At 38.1% G+C, this 20,000-nt stretch overlaps 2 protein-coding genes across 2 annotated transcripts in view; both read left to right on the top strand.

Annotated features, from left to right (window-relative positions):
* Positions 1-3,949, top strand: part of LOC137975087 (protein O-mannose kinase-like) — a 6,347-nt gene extending 2,398 nt beyond the window's left edge. Inside the window, exon 3 of the mRNA XM_068822140.1 lies at positions 1,630-3,949. Within this exon, the coding sequence (XP_068678241.1) occupies positions 1,630-2,223 (594 nt within the window). The 3' untranslated portion in view covers positions 2,224-3,949. The remainder of the gene's footprint in view (positions 1-1,629) is intronic.
* A 1,267-nt stretch (positions 3,950-5,216) lies between these two features.
* The window catches only part of LOC137975399 (serine/threonine-protein kinase Sgk1-like), a 15,447-nt gene continuing 663 nt past the window's right edge, over positions 5,217-20,000 (top strand). The window contains exons 1-19 of the mRNA XM_068822506.1: positions 5,217-5,569; positions 6,646-6,732; positions 8,345-8,417; positions 8,709-8,784; positions 9,334-9,430; positions 9,856-9,902; positions 10,161-10,218; positions 10,905-10,988; positions 11,081-11,143; positions 12,069-12,137; positions 12,356-12,399; positions 13,109-13,177; positions 13,291-13,327; positions 14,043-14,129; positions 16,246-16,341; positions 17,223-17,330; positions 17,653-17,703; positions 17,910-17,999; positions 18,846-18,903. Coding sequence (XP_068678607.1) covers positions 5,498-5,569; positions 6,646-6,732; positions 8,345-8,417; positions 8,709-8,784; positions 9,334-9,430; positions 9,856-9,902; positions 10,161-10,218; positions 10,905-10,988; positions 11,081-11,143; positions 12,069-12,137; positions 12,356-12,399; positions 13,109-13,177; positions 13,291-13,327; positions 14,043-14,129; positions 16,246-16,341; positions 17,223-17,330; positions 17,653-17,703; positions 17,910-17,999; positions 18,846-18,903 — 1,366 coding nt within the window. The 5' untranslated portion in view covers positions 5,217-5,497. The remainder of the gene's footprint in view (positions 5,570-6,645; positions 6,733-8,344; positions 8,418-8,708; positions 8,785-9,333; positions 9,431-9,855; positions 9,903-10,160; positions 10,219-10,904; positions 10,989-11,080; positions 11,144-12,068; positions 12,138-12,355; positions 12,400-13,108; positions 13,178-13,290; positions 13,328-14,042; positions 14,130-16,245; positions 16,342-17,222; positions 17,331-17,652; positions 17,704-17,909; positions 18,000-18,845; positions 18,904-20,000) is intronic.

Genomic DNA, 20,000 nt, shown 5'->3' with positions numbered 1-20,000 from the left:
TTCATCGTTTTGAACTTCCTCATAAACCTTTGAATTTCTCTCCATTTTGCGCTGATTACCCATGATGCACTAGCGTGAACTCATCTATGGGGAGTTTAAACTCGCGATTTTTTGAAGGCATGGACGGAACTAAGATTTTGAAACTTATCGTCTGTAATAATGAAAAGATACTCAGCGATATAAAATGTGGTCTTGTCAACACAAGTTAAAAATAATTATACACGCCATTCATGTGCAAATAAGTGACTGGTATTCTGGAATTTAGTTCAGCTCACTCCCGGTTTATGTCAAAAACGTCTCGAGGCTAAGCTCCCTGGAGCGAACAGGCATACAATAAGCGCTTTCCCTAGACCGAAACTTCCCTAAGGTTATTTCCATGGATACATAAAAAAAGAACAAAAGAACTTCCCATGACAGTTCCTGAACTGAAAAGTAAGGTTTATCTGCTCCCTGAGGTGGCTTGGCCAATCCTCATAAAGCAGAACTAATTTGCAAGGATAGTGAACTCATATCTAATTATATTTTACCCTGAACAGCACTCCCAAGGGTAACATGAAACCTTAGCTTAACAAAACCCAAGCCATTTACCGTTCGGAAGGCCCCAAACCGAAGGTGTGTGTGTAACCACAGCTATTAACACGAACAGAGTTTCAAGACTGCGATGGAACGTTCATTAACGTATTTAGCATAGAATAGCCCACTTTCGATATATTAAACTTCAGTCCTAAACAAAAGGCATCATCTCGAGGCTCTGGGGAATAAATATAAGGATTTGTATGAGTTTATTCCCCAGAGCCTCGAGATGATGCCTTTTGTCTAGAACTGAATTTTAATATATCGAAAGCAAGCTATTTGTCAATCATGAATGTGTTTGTACAGGTTCATTAGCGTTTTTGAACTTTCATTAGTGTCTTTGTGCAATCAATAAACAAATTCCCTATTCTTATTCAATGAAATGCAAATAAGTGGCCGGGTATTCTGAAGTTTAGCCACAAATTCACCATAATACGCCTCTTTTACCCCCAAAAGAATTGCATCGGCATTGCTTTCGATTTCTCTTGGAACATTTTCATGTCCCGGTTCCATGAGAAATCGAAAACAAGATGTGTATATGGGATTTGAGAACGTAGAGAATAACGTTTGTTGGACATTCATCAGCACAATACATTGTGACTCTACTCAGTTTCCACTTGGAATTGTATGATTTCAACTTTCTTTACATTTTTTTACAATCCGTGAATTTGACTCTTTATACTGTACCAACTACCAACTACCTAAAAGTTCAAATGAGCAAAATTTTTGTTTTCCTTTCCCTTACTTTCATTTTTCTGGCACATTCTTAAGTCTTTCTGCCTAGCATTTCATTGGGTTCCTTTGGGTTCCGTAATACACTGTCGCATCAGAAAAAAATCTCACTGCCTTTACACTTACAGTAAAGAGCCGAGAGAGCAATTTTATAGACTATGGCGTGTTATAGACTATAGCGTGTTTTCGATCATAAAGATAGAGGTGTGTTTGTAAGGTGTCTGTTCGAGCTAGAGCATTGGAGTTCTAGAGCCCTTACAGTTTGCTTTTCTTCTTTTCCCTGGCGCTATTCTTAATCGGTTTTTTTTCATTTAACACTTCCAGATTGTTACAATGTACTACAAGTACGGGAGTCTTCGATTTCTAGACAGACTTTTTCAACACAAAGAGCTTTCGAAATACAACAATATACAGACAAGAATGCAACTCATAGTGGCGTATGCAAAGGTCCTGAGATATTTACACAACAGTCCAATTGGAGTCCGTGTCATGTGCGATAGTCCATTTTTAGATAAATTATTGGATCAGTACTTGATCACAGACGATTTTCAGTTGGTTGTAAACGACGTCGACGGCTTGGAAGAGGTAACTGAGCAAGGAGGATGTCACAGGAAGCCCAATGTGTCACTTTCGTTGCAGCTTGAGACAGAGCGCCAAGGATGGCCTAGATTGTCAGAACCTTTGCCATTCCAATTAAGACCGGTATTCGACGAAAAAATCGACATCTGGAAAATACCTTGGGTGGCAGACAAGATCTTTGGCACAGTAAAAGGAAGTGATTTTGTGAAAAGCCAGCTCAGGGAAATAATGAACAAGTGCAATGCCATTAACCCTCGACAAAGGCCAACAGCCAACGATGTGTTACACGAGTTACTGCAAGTCCAGAAACTGATTGTAAAGCGACGCCGTGTTAGTTAAATCTTTTTGGTGATACACAATTATTTATATTTCTCGTGCGTTTACTAAGACATGTGTATACATCATTTTTTTACTGTATAGAAACCAGGGTAGAGTATTTTCATGAAGGCTCATTAAACAACATTTCTCAAGTTCACGTTGATAGAATAACAGAAACGGGGAAATCGGACTTTTGTGAATGACATTAATGTGAGTAACATAAATTGCGAATGTCACAATTTTCAGAACTTCTTTAGTTTAACAATTAGTTTGCCTTGCCTGTTTAGCCAGCGGTATCGTGTGTGTGAGTCTAAAGGCCCGCCGGTTTAAACAGTTTCAACATTTGCTTCAACATGCATTCAACACTTTGTTGAACCAAATGTTCGGTGCGTTTGAACAGGCCGTCCAACATTGTTGAAAGCGTAAAAAATGTTGAAAGCGTGTTGAATCAAGTTTAAATCGGTTTAAACTTTCATTCAACATCGATTCAACTTTTCTTTTGTTCTCGAGAATGTTGAATGGTGTTGAAGACGCTTGACTACTCTCTTCAACAATTGTAGAACACACGCATGCTCATATCGCTCCATGATCGACAAATCAATATGGCGGCACGATATTAACATGGGATATTGCGTCCAAACGCAATTGGACGAAATGTCCAATGTCAGTTTGAGGGATGGAAATTAGTTTTGACCTGGCGGCACGTCGTTCATCTGGACGAGAGAGTCTGGTTTCTAGTTCTTAGTTCCTCGCGATCAAATTTCGCGAAAGTGTTGGTTCTTTTGTTGGCGCAATGTTGGCACCGTTTGAACGGCCTCCGTACAACTTTGTTTTTGCGTACAATATTTGCCCAACACCCGTTCAACTGTTGTTGAACCAATGTTGGTCAAATGTTGAACGTTTACGAACGGTTGAGGAGCGACGGAAATCGGGTCGCAATTCTTATCGCAGATAACAACTGCTGTTGCTAGGGCAACACCTATCCAACTGCTTTACAACCTCTCTTTGTTTTACAAAAAAAAGCTTTACGCTACATGACATTCTCAAAATTCGATGAGCACTCAAGTCCTTTGTTTAAAAAATTAAATATTATTAAACTACAAGACCTGGTCTCCTATCATATTGCATTATTTATGTATAGATTTAAAAATAGATTATTACCTCTTGTTTTTGATACCTTTTTTTCTGAAGTGAGTGAGGTTCATCAATATAATACAAGATCTGCAGCGAAACAATCATATTACCTTCCCAGAGTTAGAACGAACTATGGTAAATTTAATATAAGATTTCGAGCGCATATGATTTGGAATTCAATTAAAGAAGAGATTAAAACTGCCTCTCTTTCAAAATTTAAATTAAGTCTTAAGGAACATTATCTTAAATTATATTGATGATACTCTTCGTAAATAGGTTCATTTTAAAATATTACGAAAATGTTTAAAAGATTACATATTCTTTCTAGCTGTATTTTTAAGATTACCTTATACACTGTAGTTGTCACGTTTATGTGCATGTTAGTGTTAGTGTTACGTTTGTGTGTACGATAGTTAGTTAAAATGTACTCTCCATATTGTACCTCCGCTGTTAACATTTAATTCAATTTATCTGATCCAGCGCCCTGACATTTTTAACTTTATAGATATTTCAGGGTGCTGGTACCCTTTTAGTTATCATATTTAAATTTAATTATTTTTGTAACCTACTTTATTTAAATCTGTCGGGTACAATAAATGTTGTTGTTGTTGTTGTTGTTGTTGTTGTTGTTGTTGTTGTTGCTCTCTAGGACACTCTCGCCCACAATCTTAGACAAAACCTTTTGAGACACACAGACATTTTAGGGAACTCCAGAAAATTATCCCTTTAAAAGCCGCTCTTTCCCCTCTCCCCAAACTCAATGTTGATTTATCTTGCATGGTTGGAAATATACTGTAGGACAGATGACAAGACGTAGCAACGTTGACTGAGGGGGGAGGGGAGTGGGAAGGGGAGTGCGAGTAGCGGTGTGTAAAAATAAAGGTGAATTTGTGTCACTGTCTCAACAGTTTTGTCCAAGATTGCAGGTTAAAATCCAGCCAGCTACGCAGGCTACAGTTTCCACGATGTTGGACTGACTGCATAACATCATATAAACCCACGCAGCGTGACAAAATTGGAGTATTGTGCTCGAGCACGCTACTTCCTTTGCAGACATCTCTGGAAACAAGCTTACCCAATAAATCAACTAGATTTGTGTTATCTTGAATGAACTCTTACTTTAATTATAAAATCATTTTTAGCGGGTATTTCATATGGTTCATTTTCCTGTCCCGTAGGACGCACCAAATCAAAGCCTGGCCGTCGCTTGCGCCTGAATGACTCTCAGTTCGAAGGCAAACTGTTAACAGTGAATATATTACGAGGTCTTCGGGACAAGTTAAGATGTTGACAGCCCCTGCTAATTACATGTACTAGCAGTCACTGTTTAGATGTTAGCAAGCCGAAGCTTTAGCAATCAGCAAATTTATCCCATTAAAAACGGCATCAAATACATGAACCTCGCACTTGTCTGGACGTACAATTTAATTAATTTTAATTTAGTTAATTATTTTTAGTTAATTATTTTTAATTAACTATTTTTAATTAATTTAATTTAATTTTATTTAATTGATTTAATGGCGTACATAATTATTTTCTTTTTAGTCCAAATATTATTTGCTGGTTAGATCTCCCAAGATCCGGCGCTTGTGCTTTGTTCAGCTGGCCCTTGGATAAAAAACTGTCTACAAGTACAATTTAAGCAAATAGTCTCTTAAAGACACCGAAAAATTCAGACGACTTCAACGTTGAAAGCCGCCTGAATTTTTCTGGCGTCTAAAAGAGACAATGACCTAAATCGTCCAGATAAAAAGGATCACTTCAGTACCTGTGTTCACAAATTGCCCGACGAAAACAAGTCTGGCCACGCCCTGGCAACGCCTCGATATTTACGGTGTTGAGGAAAACTGGGAACGAGACTGGGCCCATCCTTAGTCACCAATCCCACACTGAAATTTAAAAAAAACTTTTTATTCATATCTTGGAAAAGTTGTTTTAAGGTTGTTTACTGTAGGGTGTAAGTACAAATGACTCTTTCTTCAGGAAATTGTCATCGACATATATGTCATTTTTCGTAAAATCTCAGGTTTATATTTCACGCTGCAGTACCGTTTCTGTCGTCGAAAACCGCGAACAAAGTAATAACTTCTTCCTGACAAGTCGCTCGCGCGGAAACGCACACTTGAAAGTTTAAAATCCAGGGTGGTTCTCTTAAGCAGGAATGTCTCAGCAGATCGGTGTAACTGTTCCAGATTCTGAGACATTAAGCTCTGACAAGTCCAAGCGTTTTACGGTAAGTAAAAAGGTGGAAAAACTTTCCTACTGACAAAATAATCGATCTTCGTCGGTTAGTCCTTTAATTTTCTGTGATAGCTTTTGGGTTTTTTCTTGTAATGTTTGTTTTTAAGTTGGAGCTGATAGCGTTGTCAGATTACGACGAAGAACACGATAATCTTGCCGTTTTACAAGCTTCCTTTATTCACAATCTCAAAATTGCAGCAAATTTGTCGACGCAAGGCAACATTCATTCGGGAACAGCTATCAGCTGGAAAAAAAGTTGAAATCGTGTTTTTCCTAGCTGGTTTACAAAGTCATCGCACTTTTGTAAATACGTTTTTTCTGTAGTTGTGAACTTTAATAGTAAAGTTATCTTTCAGTCAGTTCCGTCTTATTCTCTATTTTCGCTTCCTTTTAGAAAATCATCAAAATGGTCTTACATGACGTATTTTCCGTTAGTTCAAGGTGTTCTTTGGATGCTGTTAAATATTTAAATGATTTTGGGATAAACTCTACACCCTTTGTGAATCAAACTATTTAAAATAATATTATTGTTATGTGACAACTATTACATTTCCTCAGGGCTGTGAGTTGCACAGTTTTCACTCCATTTGCTTCTCTCCGAACATTTTACCTGAGAGATTTATATACAAACCACTGTGTTGCTGTTTCAAGCATGTCCTTTGAAAACAGTGAACCCTGGGTTCTGTCAGAGTCTCCTTGGGTTCCTTTTTTTTTTAATTTGGGTCCCCACAGGAAGCTCTGTTTTCTTTCCCTTTTTTGGAAAAAAAAAAACTCTGCTAAACTACAGAATTTAACACACCTGGAGACTCTACTGACGATCCAGCTGGTTTGCCATGGCCCATGACTCCTTCTTTCATCCAATGCTGAACCAAAAGAGTCAGGACTTCCACTGGCCTTCAACGCCACCAACAAACTGGTTTGTTACAACTACTGGGTTTTTAAGGTGTTTTCTTTAGTTTAATATTTTTTTTCTGTATACTGTCAGACAGGCTTCTAATGCCACTCTACCCATCCAGTAAAAGCATTGGTATATACTTTACCATCATTTTCCTTTTTTCATTTCTTAAGGTATATAAAGTCCTTGTCAAGCTTCCTGATGGACGAAGTTATTTCATTTTCCGAAGATACAATGAATTCTATAATCTGTATGAAAAGGTTAGTGCGGTTGGGTCTTAAATTTACAGGGTTTGTACGGATCGTGGAAAACCTGGACAGTCATGGAATTTTATGGTCGGTCATGGAAAGTCGTTGAAAATTATAATTAGTATATACTAAAACAGTGGATAGCGTTGAACTCGTGCACTGATTGGCTCGTCAAACTCCGAATATCCTGTGCTATTTACCTCCGAGCAACTCGGGGAAAAAATGGCGTCCCAATTTGCATCCGTGACAAGTGAAGAAAACATCCAAATTAATTTTTTGTGCTGTATATTATCTCACTGTTTTAGTATATACTAAAACAACTATTCACCTCAGTGTCGGTGGCTAGCATTGGATATTTAAATATCCACCCCTAGCCACCTCCACTTCGCTGAATAGTTGTTAATTATAAAATGTATGGTAAATTAATCAATGCAGTGTCATCAAAACAAGAATAAAATGGAATAAAGACAAGTTTCTATAAAACAATTGGAAGTTTCACTAAGTTGGGCAGAAAGAGGTTGTTAATTTCTTCCAATTTTATCAGAGTAAAATCCTCACTTAAGGATAGTTTTGAAAATTTTCTTACGTGACAGTGAAACTTAAGGTTGTGGAAAGCTAGAGAAGGTCATGGAAAAAGTCATGGAATGTGAAGTGCTTAAAAGAGTATGAACCCTGATTTAATGTACATTTTCAAAGGTTACAAGTTTTTTACAAAGGAAAGGTAATGGTTAAAAAGAGAAGATGTGTTGTCAGCACCTTTTTGAAAGGAGACTTGATGTTTTATAATACAGACTGAGTTTTGTAAATTTCATTTTGCCTGTGTAGGTAGCAAAACTCATTACTGCACTTGTACAGCAAAACCTCTCAAAGATCAGAAGGTGTAAAGTGCAGGTTGCAGTTAAAGGTTGCAGGTTATTGTTTTTTGGGGAGTCAGGGTTAGTGGTTATCGGGCCTCCCACCACTGCAAGCCGGGGTTTAATTCTGGCCTCGGCCAGCATGTGGGCTGAGTTTCAGTCGATCTCAACCTGACTCGAGGGTTTTTCTCCGGGTACTCCGGTTTTCCTCCCTCATCAAAATCGACTCACAGCTAATTGACATCTAGCTGTGGTGCTGTGCTCCGACATCAAACATGAACTGTATAGCGGATCCAGAGGCGCCTTTATATACTTTCAGCCCGATGTCGTGAGCTGCGCCCTTCGAAATTCAGTCCTCAACTGCAAGTAAGGGTGATTAGCACTAGCAATATTTATTTTATATTTATAACTGAAACAACCCAGACCTTTACAAAAATGCTAACCTTAGGCTTAAATATTATTTTTTAGGCTTAATGTTAGCATTAGTAAAGGTTTGGGTTCTTTCTGGAAGCTTTGGTGAAACAATGACATGAAACCTGCAACTTGCAGTTTACATCCTCCACTCAGATATGGTCCATTCATCATCACCATCATCATCAATGCCATCATGTCATCTTTTGGCTGCATTGTAAGCAGCCTTGGGCCAATCCATGCCTGAAAGTGTCTGACAAATATTTGTCATAATCTGTCTGATACAAGATTTGCTTGCTACGTTAACCCAATTAGACAGACTGAAAAGTGAAGTGTTAAATGGTTTGTGTTGCTTTCAGATCAAGAAAGTTTATCCTGAATTGAACATCAAATTACCAGGAAAACGAAGACTTGGAAATAACTTTGATCCGGGTAGAACTATGCATTATTTTATTTTAAGTTTGTTTTGTTATTTTCATCTAAGAATGAACATAGACCGAATGCAAAAGTGGCTGCCAATAATTATTATTCTTTTATCTTTTTGCAAATTAGCTGAATAGCGTCGTGAGCAGAGTAAAACTGAAAGAAATCATCTTGGCTGCCAATCAAGGCTACTCAGTCTAATTTGCACAAAGATAAAAGAAGAAGAATATTTATTTGGGGCCATTTTTGCATTTGGTCTATGGACTAATAAGTTTTGTTTTGGTTCAATTATTTGATCAGAGTTTATAAAAATGAGAAGAGAGGGACTGAATGAATTCACAAGCAAGATAATCAGCCATTCCAATGCGATTGAGCAGTAAGGATACATAAACTCTTTGTATTGAGTGATATTATTAGATCATAATAATGTAACACAGCTTCTATTATTTTTATGTAATAGACAAACATGTCAGAGTTCTCTTATTCAACCCCTGACATACCAACAATCTAGGTCTTTAATTCTTTTATCCCTGAATGAAGATTGGTCTTTGATCTAAGATTAGTCTTTGATCAAGACAACATCAGCTGTATGTTCATATAAGATCATTTGTTTAAATATCGTAGGATTAATCCTTTAACCCTGTGCTCTTGTTGGATTTCTTTTACATGTTTTAGGGAACTTCTCTTCTTTTTTCATCTGGGGTGGGGTGTGTGGCTTAACCTTGTATGGGACTTTGTGTCCTTTTGAAATTAGCCACCATGTGTCATTACATTTTGTTAAACTATTCTGTAAATAAATGAACTGAGCCTCATTGACGAGTATTATCTGGTTTGGACGTTGTTTCTTGTGGTAATTATTTTGATGACTTCACATGGTTTTTTAACTCCGGTTAACAGAAAACAAATGTTCTTGTTCCTTTAATAGTCCTGACGTGCGTCTGTTTTTATCACTGGACAACCCAAAGAATGCTCAAATCAATGATGAGGCTGAGCCATTTGGTGCTGATGAAGCTGATTCTCTTGTAAGTGTGTCGCACTGGTGATAGAAAGGAAAGGCACTTTATTTAAGTGTCTAGTCATTCTAGCACTCAAGCGCTAATTGGGGACTCTGTAGACTGAAATCAGCAAATCAACGTTAATCAAATGTTGGTTTTTGAGGACAGAGGAAAACCGGAGTACGCGGAGAAAAACCTCTTGTGCAGAGCAGAGAACCAACAAACTCAACCCACATATGATGCCGCCTCTGCGAATCAAACCCGCGTCACATTGGTGGGAGGCGAGTGGTCTCACAACTGCGCCATCCCTGCACCCTGTCAGATTAGTAATGAGAAGGGTACTGTGAGTGTTACTTAAGAATGATCTATTTACAACAAAGACTACAGGTTATCTTGGGCAATAACAGCCATGTATTTACCATTCACTGGATTTTTCCTGATTTCTTATTTAGGCCAAGGATATCAACAGGATTGATCTTGGGGATTCCTATAATCAAAAGTAAGGTTTAGCATGATGCTATACATTTTAGCACATACAGTATCTCATTTTTATCATTCCCTTGTACTAATGCAAGTTCACCAAATTGAATGTTTACCTTAATAGTTTAGACTCTGTGGGATCCTCCATTGCCAGTTCCAAGAACGGAATAAAAACCATAATGTGTAGTTACGGTATTAGACAAAAGTACAGTATATTAAAGAAAGAGGAAGCTCTTTCTACTTATTCAGTGCTTCTTTTGTTATTCTTGTTGTAAAGGGCAAAGCCAAGTGATTTTCTTTTTCTCAAAGTGATTGGAAAAGGGAGCTTTGGAAAGGTATGGCTTAAATAAAAGTTATCCATGGCTGTTTAAACTTCTTCTTCAACCTCTCCTTAAGACAAGTTATGCAGGTTTTTTCCTGCTAATAGTCTTCTTTCCCATCAATATTCTGGGAAAGGGAAGTTACGTGTGGACTCTGCTCTAGATTCCATAATGCTCTTCATTTCATGTAAAACCAATGTGCACATTCTTATACAAAACAAACTGATTTTTTAATGTTTTTTTTATGGTTTAAAAGTACACAACTTTACATTGTCAGCTAACTGATTCCAGGTGTAAGATAAAAAAGCTTGCCACTGTTTAAAATAAATGTGGTTCCAGTAAATTATTGTGACACAAGTCATACGGTCATCTCGAAAGGTGACAATGGCAGTGCTCAACAAACAAGAAATGTTGCTCACCAGTACAGTCCCTTATATCCTGTCTCAAAATAACAATCGTGACTAAGTATCATTGTCGGGGCTCAAAACATCTGCTAGTCGCACCCTTGGGCTAGCAAAAGTTTTTATTTGCATAGAGAAGAAAGTATTTTCCCTTCCCAGTGGGCCAGAAAATGGACAATGCCACTATAAAATCCCAGTTCTCGAATTGGTTGAATGATATCAGGAAGTAATCTCTAAATGCGCAAAATACAATATGAGTAAAGATAAAATTTGCAACTTCCTTTCTTCTTGTTACCTCAGGTTTTTCTTGCCAAAAACAAACAAGAAGATCAGTTCTATGCCATTAAAGTTCTTAACAAGGCAGCAATAAGAAAACGAAATGAGGTTTGTCAGTATTTGTCTTTTTAAAACGAGATATTTTATGAAGCTCCTGATACATGTAAATGTGACTGAATGTTTCTCTTTTCATCTTTTAGGCGAAACACATAATGGCAGAAAGAAACGTTTTGTTGATGAATGTTAAACATCCTTTCTTAGTTGTGAGTACTTTTAGTACACATAGGCTAGAGTCTGGCAAGTGATAATTAATTAACCCCTTTGACGTCCAAACCGGCCTAAACTGGCCAGACTTAGTATTTTACTCTGTCTAATGCCAGACGATTTTACTTGTCAATGGGGATCCCCTGGGAGTCTGGGTTAATCACTCCCCATTACTTATGTTCTTATAAATGGTTACTTTTGACTTACAGTGTATATAAAATTTTGCTTTTAAATTTAAACCAAGTGTTTAGTGTCCTGGGTCCCAAGATTCTCCCACAGCTCTGTGGTTCTAGCAGGGCAGGTTGCTGTTGGTAGCACCCTTTTTTTGGGTGGGTGTTATTCCCCATTCTCTATCAACAAAAGATCAACATCAATAGTAATATTATCCTTTTAGTCATTTGTATCTGTAAGTTACCGACATGCATCTCTAATTGGGGTGAGGCTAAATCACGTGGGTGGGTGGGTTGTGGGTGGTGGGTCGTGTTTGTTTGAAGATTAAAAGAGATATATATTAGCTCTCTCAGTGCTTGGTCTTAGGTCTTGTCTGTTTCGAGAATTTCCAGTCGTTGATTAAAAAAAGGGTTAGGGTTAGGTTAGTGTTAGGGACCCATGACCCACGACCCACCCACCCACACCGATTAGACACTCTCCTCTAATTGAGGATATGTAGGCTCAAAAGGACGATATTAGTAATAAATAGATGCTTTCCACCAGAAAATCCATATAAAGCCTATAAATGCCACCAAAACCACCAATAATTGGGTTATCCACCCGGAAGTGATTTGTCAGGTGGATGGTTTGCTGCATTTGCAAATTTTCCTAAACAACAAAACAATCTTCTAAAAGTCAGTTTAATATGATAATTATTTTGCCTGAAACCTTTCAGTTTAATGATGTACAGTTCTATTTTTTTTTTACCTTAAGGGTTTGCATTATTCATTTCAAACCAGAGACAAGCTTTACTTTGTTTTGGATTATGTCAATGGGGGAGAGGTAATGCAATGTAGTGTTTAAAATGTTGTACTTTTTTGTTCATGGTTAAAAAGGTGAAAAAAACTCACTTTAGCGGTATTTATTATCTCACTTGTTTTCAAAATGTTTTCATTTTTTATACGCTGAACACAAAAAGAATATGAATGACATGGTAGCTGGTCATTGGTTAAAGTCTAATTAAGTCTCATCATATTATTTTTCTTCTTACCTGTCATCAGCTCTTCTTTCATTTACAAAAAGAGCGGTATTTCCCAGAAGCAAGGTTAGTGATAACAATCAATAATTGACGTCACTTTCAACACTTCAGCTGATTTTGAAGAAAAAAATCCCTCAAAAAGTGAAGGATGAGGAATAATGATAATTCTTCAAATCATTTCAAAAAGTGGCAACTTTTGGAAGATTTTTCCTGAAATCATCTGAATTTTTGCAAGTGATGTCAAATGGAACTTGAAAACATTCCACTGGTATCTCAGTCTAGCAGTACCTTCTGTATGTGTTATAAAGTAACATAAGGTAAATAATAAGTTACTATTATTGTAAAGTGCAAGAGCAAATGAAGTGTTATTACTATTATTAGTTTTTGCTCCATACATATTTAGTTGGAACTTGTTAGATATATTTTGCTTGTACATTGATTTGTGGCTGGTAACAAAAGCTTTCTTTCAACTATTGAAGAATAAAAATCAGCACTTGTTACATAGAAAATGAGTTTTGTGACGAGTCTGTGGTTTGTACCGGTTAAGTGTAAAACTTAAGTTCTCTGCATTTACTTATGTGTACCTATTACTATCGGTGATTTGTACTTTTGTAGCTGTAATATCTCTGCTTTTTCTTTTCCTGGGAGAAAAAAATACAGAAAGGAAAGAGCATTAGTACAAAACAACAGTAAAAAGGAAGAAATGGTTTATTTTCAGGTCACCAGTGTGATATTCATTTACCTTCTTTTTTTTTATATTAATTTTTTCTTTCAGGGCAAGATTCTACGCTGCAGAAATAGCATCAGCAATTGGATATCTTCATTCACTTGCGATAATCTACAGGTTTATAAGAATCCTCTTTTAACTCATACTTCCTTAAAAAGTTCACCAGAATGGTATGTTGTGTTCAACTTGACATGTTATTCATTCCTGTTTCTATTTCTATTCCTATGCAGAGATCTAAAACCAGAAAATATTCTTCTAGATCACAAGGTTGGTACCAGTAATTATTAAGCGTCTTAACATAAAGATGTCGATTTCTCAAGGGTACAATGAAAGGTTTGGACAAAAATAAAACCAGTCCAGTGTGATTGTTTCATTGAGACTTTATGGGAGTAGCCCTTGGCAGTCATACCCACCCCCTGAGGAAAAATGGAGGGGAGTTGGGTACAGCCACAGTTAGGCTAATTTGAGTTTCATCTCGACTTGACTTGGGTTCTTTTCTTTCCCGCCCTCCTACATTGTGGGTAAATGTATTTCATTGCATGTGCTAGTTTATTGCCATTGTGTTGACAGTCTACTCAAGGTACAGAAAGTCTTTGACTTGTTGTTATGGTGATTCTTGTTCCTAAGGAGATTTCTGTCTTTCCCTTTTTGCAAACTTGACAGCACTAATGTTGTAATACTAATTTACTGAAGAGTGTTTTAACGATAGAGTTCCATTCTGTCTTGTCACAAACATTTGTTTTCATCGGTCAACAGTGTTTAGGTTAGAGTATGCTTGCGTTCGCATGCGTCGTGTGAAAACGAAACACAGCATATGCTCATGCTTGTGCTTGACTGCGTCTCGGGTTTGCATAACTGTCTCGAATTCCCCCAACTTCCCCTCGTGTTTAGAATAAAATGAGGCTATGTAAACACGGAAAAAAGTCCTCTGTTGCTTAAATAGATCATACATTGTCCCATATCTCTTTGATGTTTGTGTTAGGGTCATGTTGTTTTGACCGACTTCGGACTTTGTAAAGAAGGAATAGAACCGTCTGGGACAACGTCAACATTTTGTGGCACACCCGAGGTAGGATCCAAACTCTAGGTGAAAAAAAATGCATCAAAACCACTTTAATAGAAAAATACATATACATAGACTGCTATGTACTTCATCCACACCCCGACTAGTAACGGGGTGACGTGGGTTCAATATATACAGGTTTGAAAGACAATTCGCCTTGAGTCGGGTGTGGTACTACACCACTAGGACATCCATGCTGGTAACACAGCAATTGAAGAGGTGATTTACGTGATTAGGGCGTGGGCCTCCCGGGAAATTTTCTTCCATACATACATATATGGATATCATTTAATGAAAAATTTGATGAAAATTTAATGCATTTTCATGAATTTAATGACCGGCCACTGGCAGCAACGCTACCTCCTTCCTGGCTACGCAGCTATAATAAGTGGCTAAATGACTGGAAACGTGTAAACAATGTCAACGTGGCTGCGCGGCAACATAGGTTCCCATGGCACTCCTATGCATGTCTTGCATGGAACCGTGACGTTCATCGCTATGGGATGCCACACCTGTTGACGGTTTAAGAACGATGTACACCCCGATGTTTTTTTGTTACTTGACTGTAGTTTTTGGACGATGTCTTTTTGGAGGTGGGAGCTTAGGCAGTGTTTGAACTTAGCCGAATAGCAACGGTTGCGCTTTTGCGCATAACAGAGTAACCGCAGTTTGCAGTTTTTTTAAAGGCTCTCTGTCGAACGGCATGCATAGCACGCCTCGACTTAAGTGTCTTGGACCATGAATCCTCCATCGACCGTCGCATGTCTCTATCTTGTATTGAATCCATCGCAATCGGAGGAATAGTTTTCGAATTTAATGCCGGATTAGTATTATATTATTAGTGTTATTATTCCTTTTGCCTTAAATGTGTGCATTTTATTGCTAATCGGTAGTTTTGTTGATTTAATCGTTATTGATATGTCGGCCACAAATTCGCCATGTACACGGTGAAAATCACCAGTGGATAACTGAGCAGTTGGGCCGTGATAAAGGAACGATGGAGATATATCCGAATGAAAACCTCAGAGACCTGAGCCACGGAAGTCAGTTAGGGATTACTGGAGTTTGCTGAAGTCATCGTTTGTACTGAGTGAGCTACATGTGTTCTCCTCTCACCTTGAATTTTTTTTTCTTATATCAGACAACCTATGGCTGAAATGATTTTGCGTCTTATAAAGCTTATGTCGGGGAAATGAGCTAGATGTTTGTGTACGTGACTCGATTGCAGCGGAGTCTTTTTGAACAACTGACTGCCACAAATTGTATAGTATCGAACAAAATAATAGCATTTCTTTTTTATTATTGTTGTAAAAAACAAACGTCCAGCCCTTTTTACGAGAACGAAGAATCGAAGACAATAAAGGTGTACTTTATCGATGTCTGTTTTATATTTGAATCGCTGTCGCGATGCGGGCCGTGTTAACTGACGAAACCCGATTATTTTAGTGTTAAAGCCGCTCTTTGCTTTATTTATTGGAAATATACATTTCTATTCTTCAAGACAGCTTCTTTTCCGTTCGCTTGTAGGAAAGGACACAAATTGTCGCTTATTTTCTCCCCACTGGCTTCATCGAGTAGGATAAAAACATAAACAAACGCGCAAAGCATGCCTTTCGACAGAGAGTGTTTTGGACAGGCCGGGTATTCTACAACATACTGTACGCAAGATCAGTGGATTCTTGATCCCTTTGTACACATGTACCTTCCGTTAGGACAAAAGACGCAACGTGCAATGAACAACAAAGTTAGTATTGCGTGTTTCGTGTGTTGAGCTTGTTCCTGCGTCGCTAGTGAGAATTCGGCTTGAGAGATTTGCCTTTCTCTAATGAAGGTTAACATTAAAACTGCATCATGAATTACGGGGGTATTCATCTGACCCAAACGCTGTGTTTTTGTTGGTATGTCACCCTCATGCATTATAATAGGAAACCATTTCCTAAAAAGGGCTTGGCCTGAGACAGTGCAGAGCAGTTTGTTCCTGTTATTATGTATAACATTCCGCATCGCATGTTGTTCCTCGAGCCATTTCGCAAACTCAATCGGCATTTTATCCCCACCGAAGAAATGATTGCAGGCTTAATGTGTGGTCACCTTGAGGTATAACTTCAACTTTTGTACTCAGTATTTAGCGCCAGAAGTTCTTCGAAAGCAGGAATATGACAAAACTGTTGACTGGTGGTGTCTTGGTGCAGTCTTATATGAAATGATGTATGGATTGGTAAGAAAATTAATTATCTTGCAGGATTCTTTCACGCTTTTAGCGCTTGGTGAAGATTTAGTTTGTCCTGTGCATTTTTAGCGGATAGGGCATGCGGAGAGAAAATTGTAAAATGCGTCGGGAAACCAGTAGTCGAAAAATATCGCTTTGGCCTATCTTCACTGAAAATGGCAAGAGTCCATTACCCAAAAGTAAGAATCTGGTATCAGGTTTGTCAGCATCAGCGTCAGAAAAGTGTGCACTTTAAACCAAGTTTTGCGGGAAAATAAACAGTGGACCAAATGTTTTACCTAATTCTTTATTTTCCCGCAAAACTTGGTTAAAAAAGAGACACTTTTTTGACGCTGATGAGGACTAGGCCATTTTAGGCAAATCTCACTCTTGGGTGATGGAATTTTGACGCTGGTTAAGCCGCTACGGATCGACCTTTGGCAAGGACAACCACGGCTGTTACGAGATCGCCAGAACTGAACCAATAGTCCCTCAAACAATTAGTCGTGAAAAACTCCAAAGGGAACTGGCAATAACAATGTACATCACCGCTTTATGCCACTTCACCGATCTTTAGCAACGACAACATTTTTATTACTATCAGTTCAAGACAAGTATAAGTAAGAAATCAAAATTTGTATTCAGGCTCAGTGATTATCGGTGAATATTGTAAATTTAAATGTTTGTGCTTTTGATTATTTGGACAGTTGCAGAACCAACCTCGTTTTTTCTCCGCGCTTGTCAGACAAAACTGCCACACTTTCCCGAATAAAAAGTTCCTTGCTTGGTTTACAATTAAGATGGATAATAAATCGTTTGTTAGATGTTTTGGCGTCTAGTATGTCGTAAAAGTTCTCTGAAATACACTTTTTATATCTTTTCCCTTTCAGCCGCCATTTTATAGTCGAGATACGGCAGAAATGTATGATAATATTCTTCACAAACCACTTCGCCTTAGAACAAACATATCCGCCAGTGCAAGAAACGTCCTTGAAGGAGTAAGTCACTTCCTTTTTCCACTTCGAATTTTAGTGGTAATTGGCAACAAGTGTTCCAGCCACCGAGAAGTTTCGCCACAAGTGAACTCCCAACTGATAACGAGTGTTATTCTTTTTTTTACTAACTTAACGACGTGGCTTGAATGATGTAACGAAACGAGTTTCCACGTTCTTATTTCTCCATGCATGACTCTTACTAACCTCAAGAGGTGAATAACATTGTGGCCTCGCGTGGTTGCGAGGAAAAGCCGCTCAAAAATATTTTTTTATTCAAGTGGTACGTCTATGTTTCACAGACTCTTACCACCTTTTTGTTTCGCAGCTTCTTCAGAAAGATCGCTCAAAAAGACTAGGAGTTGGAGAGAATGATTTTGTGAGTTCAATCAACGTTTCTTTTGAGACAAGTTTACTACGCATTGAGGGTGAGGCTGAAGAGGGGGAAAGGGTTGGTTGAGCACCGAACTGGCAGCTGTTGCATGCAATTTGGGTTAAATACAAAGGGAATTCAGTGGCAATTTTGCTCAGCCCTTCGAATGTGAAACCAAGTGACATTTCTGACATTCATTTGTTGTTCGATAGGAAGAAATAAAGAACCACCCGTTTTTCCGAAGTATTGACTGGCAGATGCTATACGATAAGAAAATTGAACCGCCCTACAATCCAAACGTGGTAAGTATGGAACGGCGCTGTTCATTAGAGCTAAAATAATAGCAAACAAGAAATCTCGAGTTAAAACTTGCGCTTTGCTAAAAATCAATGGATATTATTTTTAGTTTAGTTTCGAGTTATTACATGTTGTCTACATCGATGGAGCAAAATCTCCAAAGAGAAGACTCAGTTAGAAAGGTAGCATTTTTATGGTCTCTTTTCGAAAGCACCATTTTTTTCGGATTCTAGGATAGCAATACATGAAATATTCAAATTACTTGTTCTGTTTACTCTCATTCTGTTTTCTGAATAAAGGGAATAGCATTATTTTTATTCTGCCCCCAATAGAATAATTTGGGGATGGGGAGAGGGAGGCGTTTTGTCGCAAAATCGCAAAAATCATACGCGGCGCTCTAAACAACAGCAAGTCGCACCCAGTGTATTCCGAGGGTTTGTTCCCACGTTATTTCCGCAACAACCATTTTCTGAAAGCAGATTTATTTTTAGATTTATCTTTAGCTTATTTATTCCGTTAATTAATCATAAATTGGATGCGAGTTGTGACCCACCAATAATTTGTTTTTTGTTGTGACATTATTCACCCAGGATGCTGGAGCAAATAGTTTTCCCAAGGTTTGAGAGAGAGCGACGCGATTCCGTATTTTTTCCTCTTTGATTGTTCGCTTGAAATTGCGTAAGGTTGTCTCAGAGCGTTAGGAAAAAAAACTATTCCTCCCGCTTCCAGGATAGCAAACAAAAAGTGCTAAAGCTGCTGTAAGTCGTTTTGTCATTAAATCTGTAGCTTTGAAATGCACTTTTGACGTTGTTAAACTCACACCCTCATTTTTGTACCTTTTCCGTCAACAGACGGGACAACTAGACTTAAGACATTTTGATCCCGAGTTTGTGCGAGAACCAGTACCAGGTATGATGATTTTGGACTACAAACACTTTAAGTCTTCAGTGTATTGTTACAGATGAGCGCAAGAAAATTTTCCCGACGGTTGTCCGTTCTATCCCTTTAAAATTTTCTTGTGTCGAGGTGTTGTAGCCTTGATATACACTTATATTGAAACTTTCTCTGGCTGAAAGGTATCTGTAAAACAGTAAGAGAAAATTGAAATGCAGCATAATTACTTTCGGTAACTGTATGGCCTGAAGGAAAAATTCCAAACTTGCGCGCAGTGATTTGTTAAGAACTTAGTTTGCGTGTACCGGATTGCAAAGCATTCGAGAAGTTTTTATAAAATAATTAGGATAGTACGCGCACTCTCATTGGTCAATAGCTGTGTTTAGATGAGAGTACGGAAACACGGCTGTGACCACGAATTTTGATTGGTTATGTGTTGTCAGACGCGCGTTTTGATTGGCTGGTAGGAAATATGTATCAAGAAAATCTGTTTCAATCTAGAAGTAAAAAAAAAACAGAAAAGCAATAGGGGACTTTTTTCCGTGTTCCATAGCCTCATCTAAACACGAGGGGGAGTTGGGAGAATTCGAGATAGTCAGTTATGCAAACCCGAGACGCAGTCGAGGGTTTGCATAACTGTCGAGAATTCTCCCAACTCCCCCAAGTGTTAAGATGACGCTATGGAAACACGGAAAACGTCCTCTATTGCTTAAAGAGAACACGAGAGGAGCGTTGGATTTTCTCGTGGCACCGTAATACTATTGTAATTCATTTAATAGTAGTAGTATGATTATTTTTAATTTGCCAAGGCTTGTCATTTTCAAAGGATTCAGTGTGTTTCCTGTATTGGACTGACATTAGTCCCACCTTCAACCGAATTCGCATTGCTTATCGTAACGATCTGATTTGATGAATTTCAGCTTTGGCAGGATTTGTTCCACGGCACGCAGGGGCCTTAAATAAGCGAGTTTATAGTTTCAAAAAACGTGCGCGCGTCGGGAAGAAAGCAAGCATATATTTAAAAAAAGATTTTTAATGCAAATTCTTGCCGCTATTTGCCATAACAAAAAATAGACAATTAAATGCTTGTTTTTTAACCCGACGCGCACATT

Source organism: Montipora foliosa, chromosome 11 (assembly GCF_036669935.1).
Source record: "Montipora foliosa isolate CH-2021 chromosome 11, ASM3666993v2, whole genome shotgun sequence".
Taxonomy (NCBI): domain Eukaryota; kingdom Metazoa; phylum Cnidaria; class Anthozoa; order Scleractinia; family Acroporidae; genus Montipora; species Montipora foliosa.
This window is presented reverse-complemented; position numbering and strand designations above follow the sequence as displayed.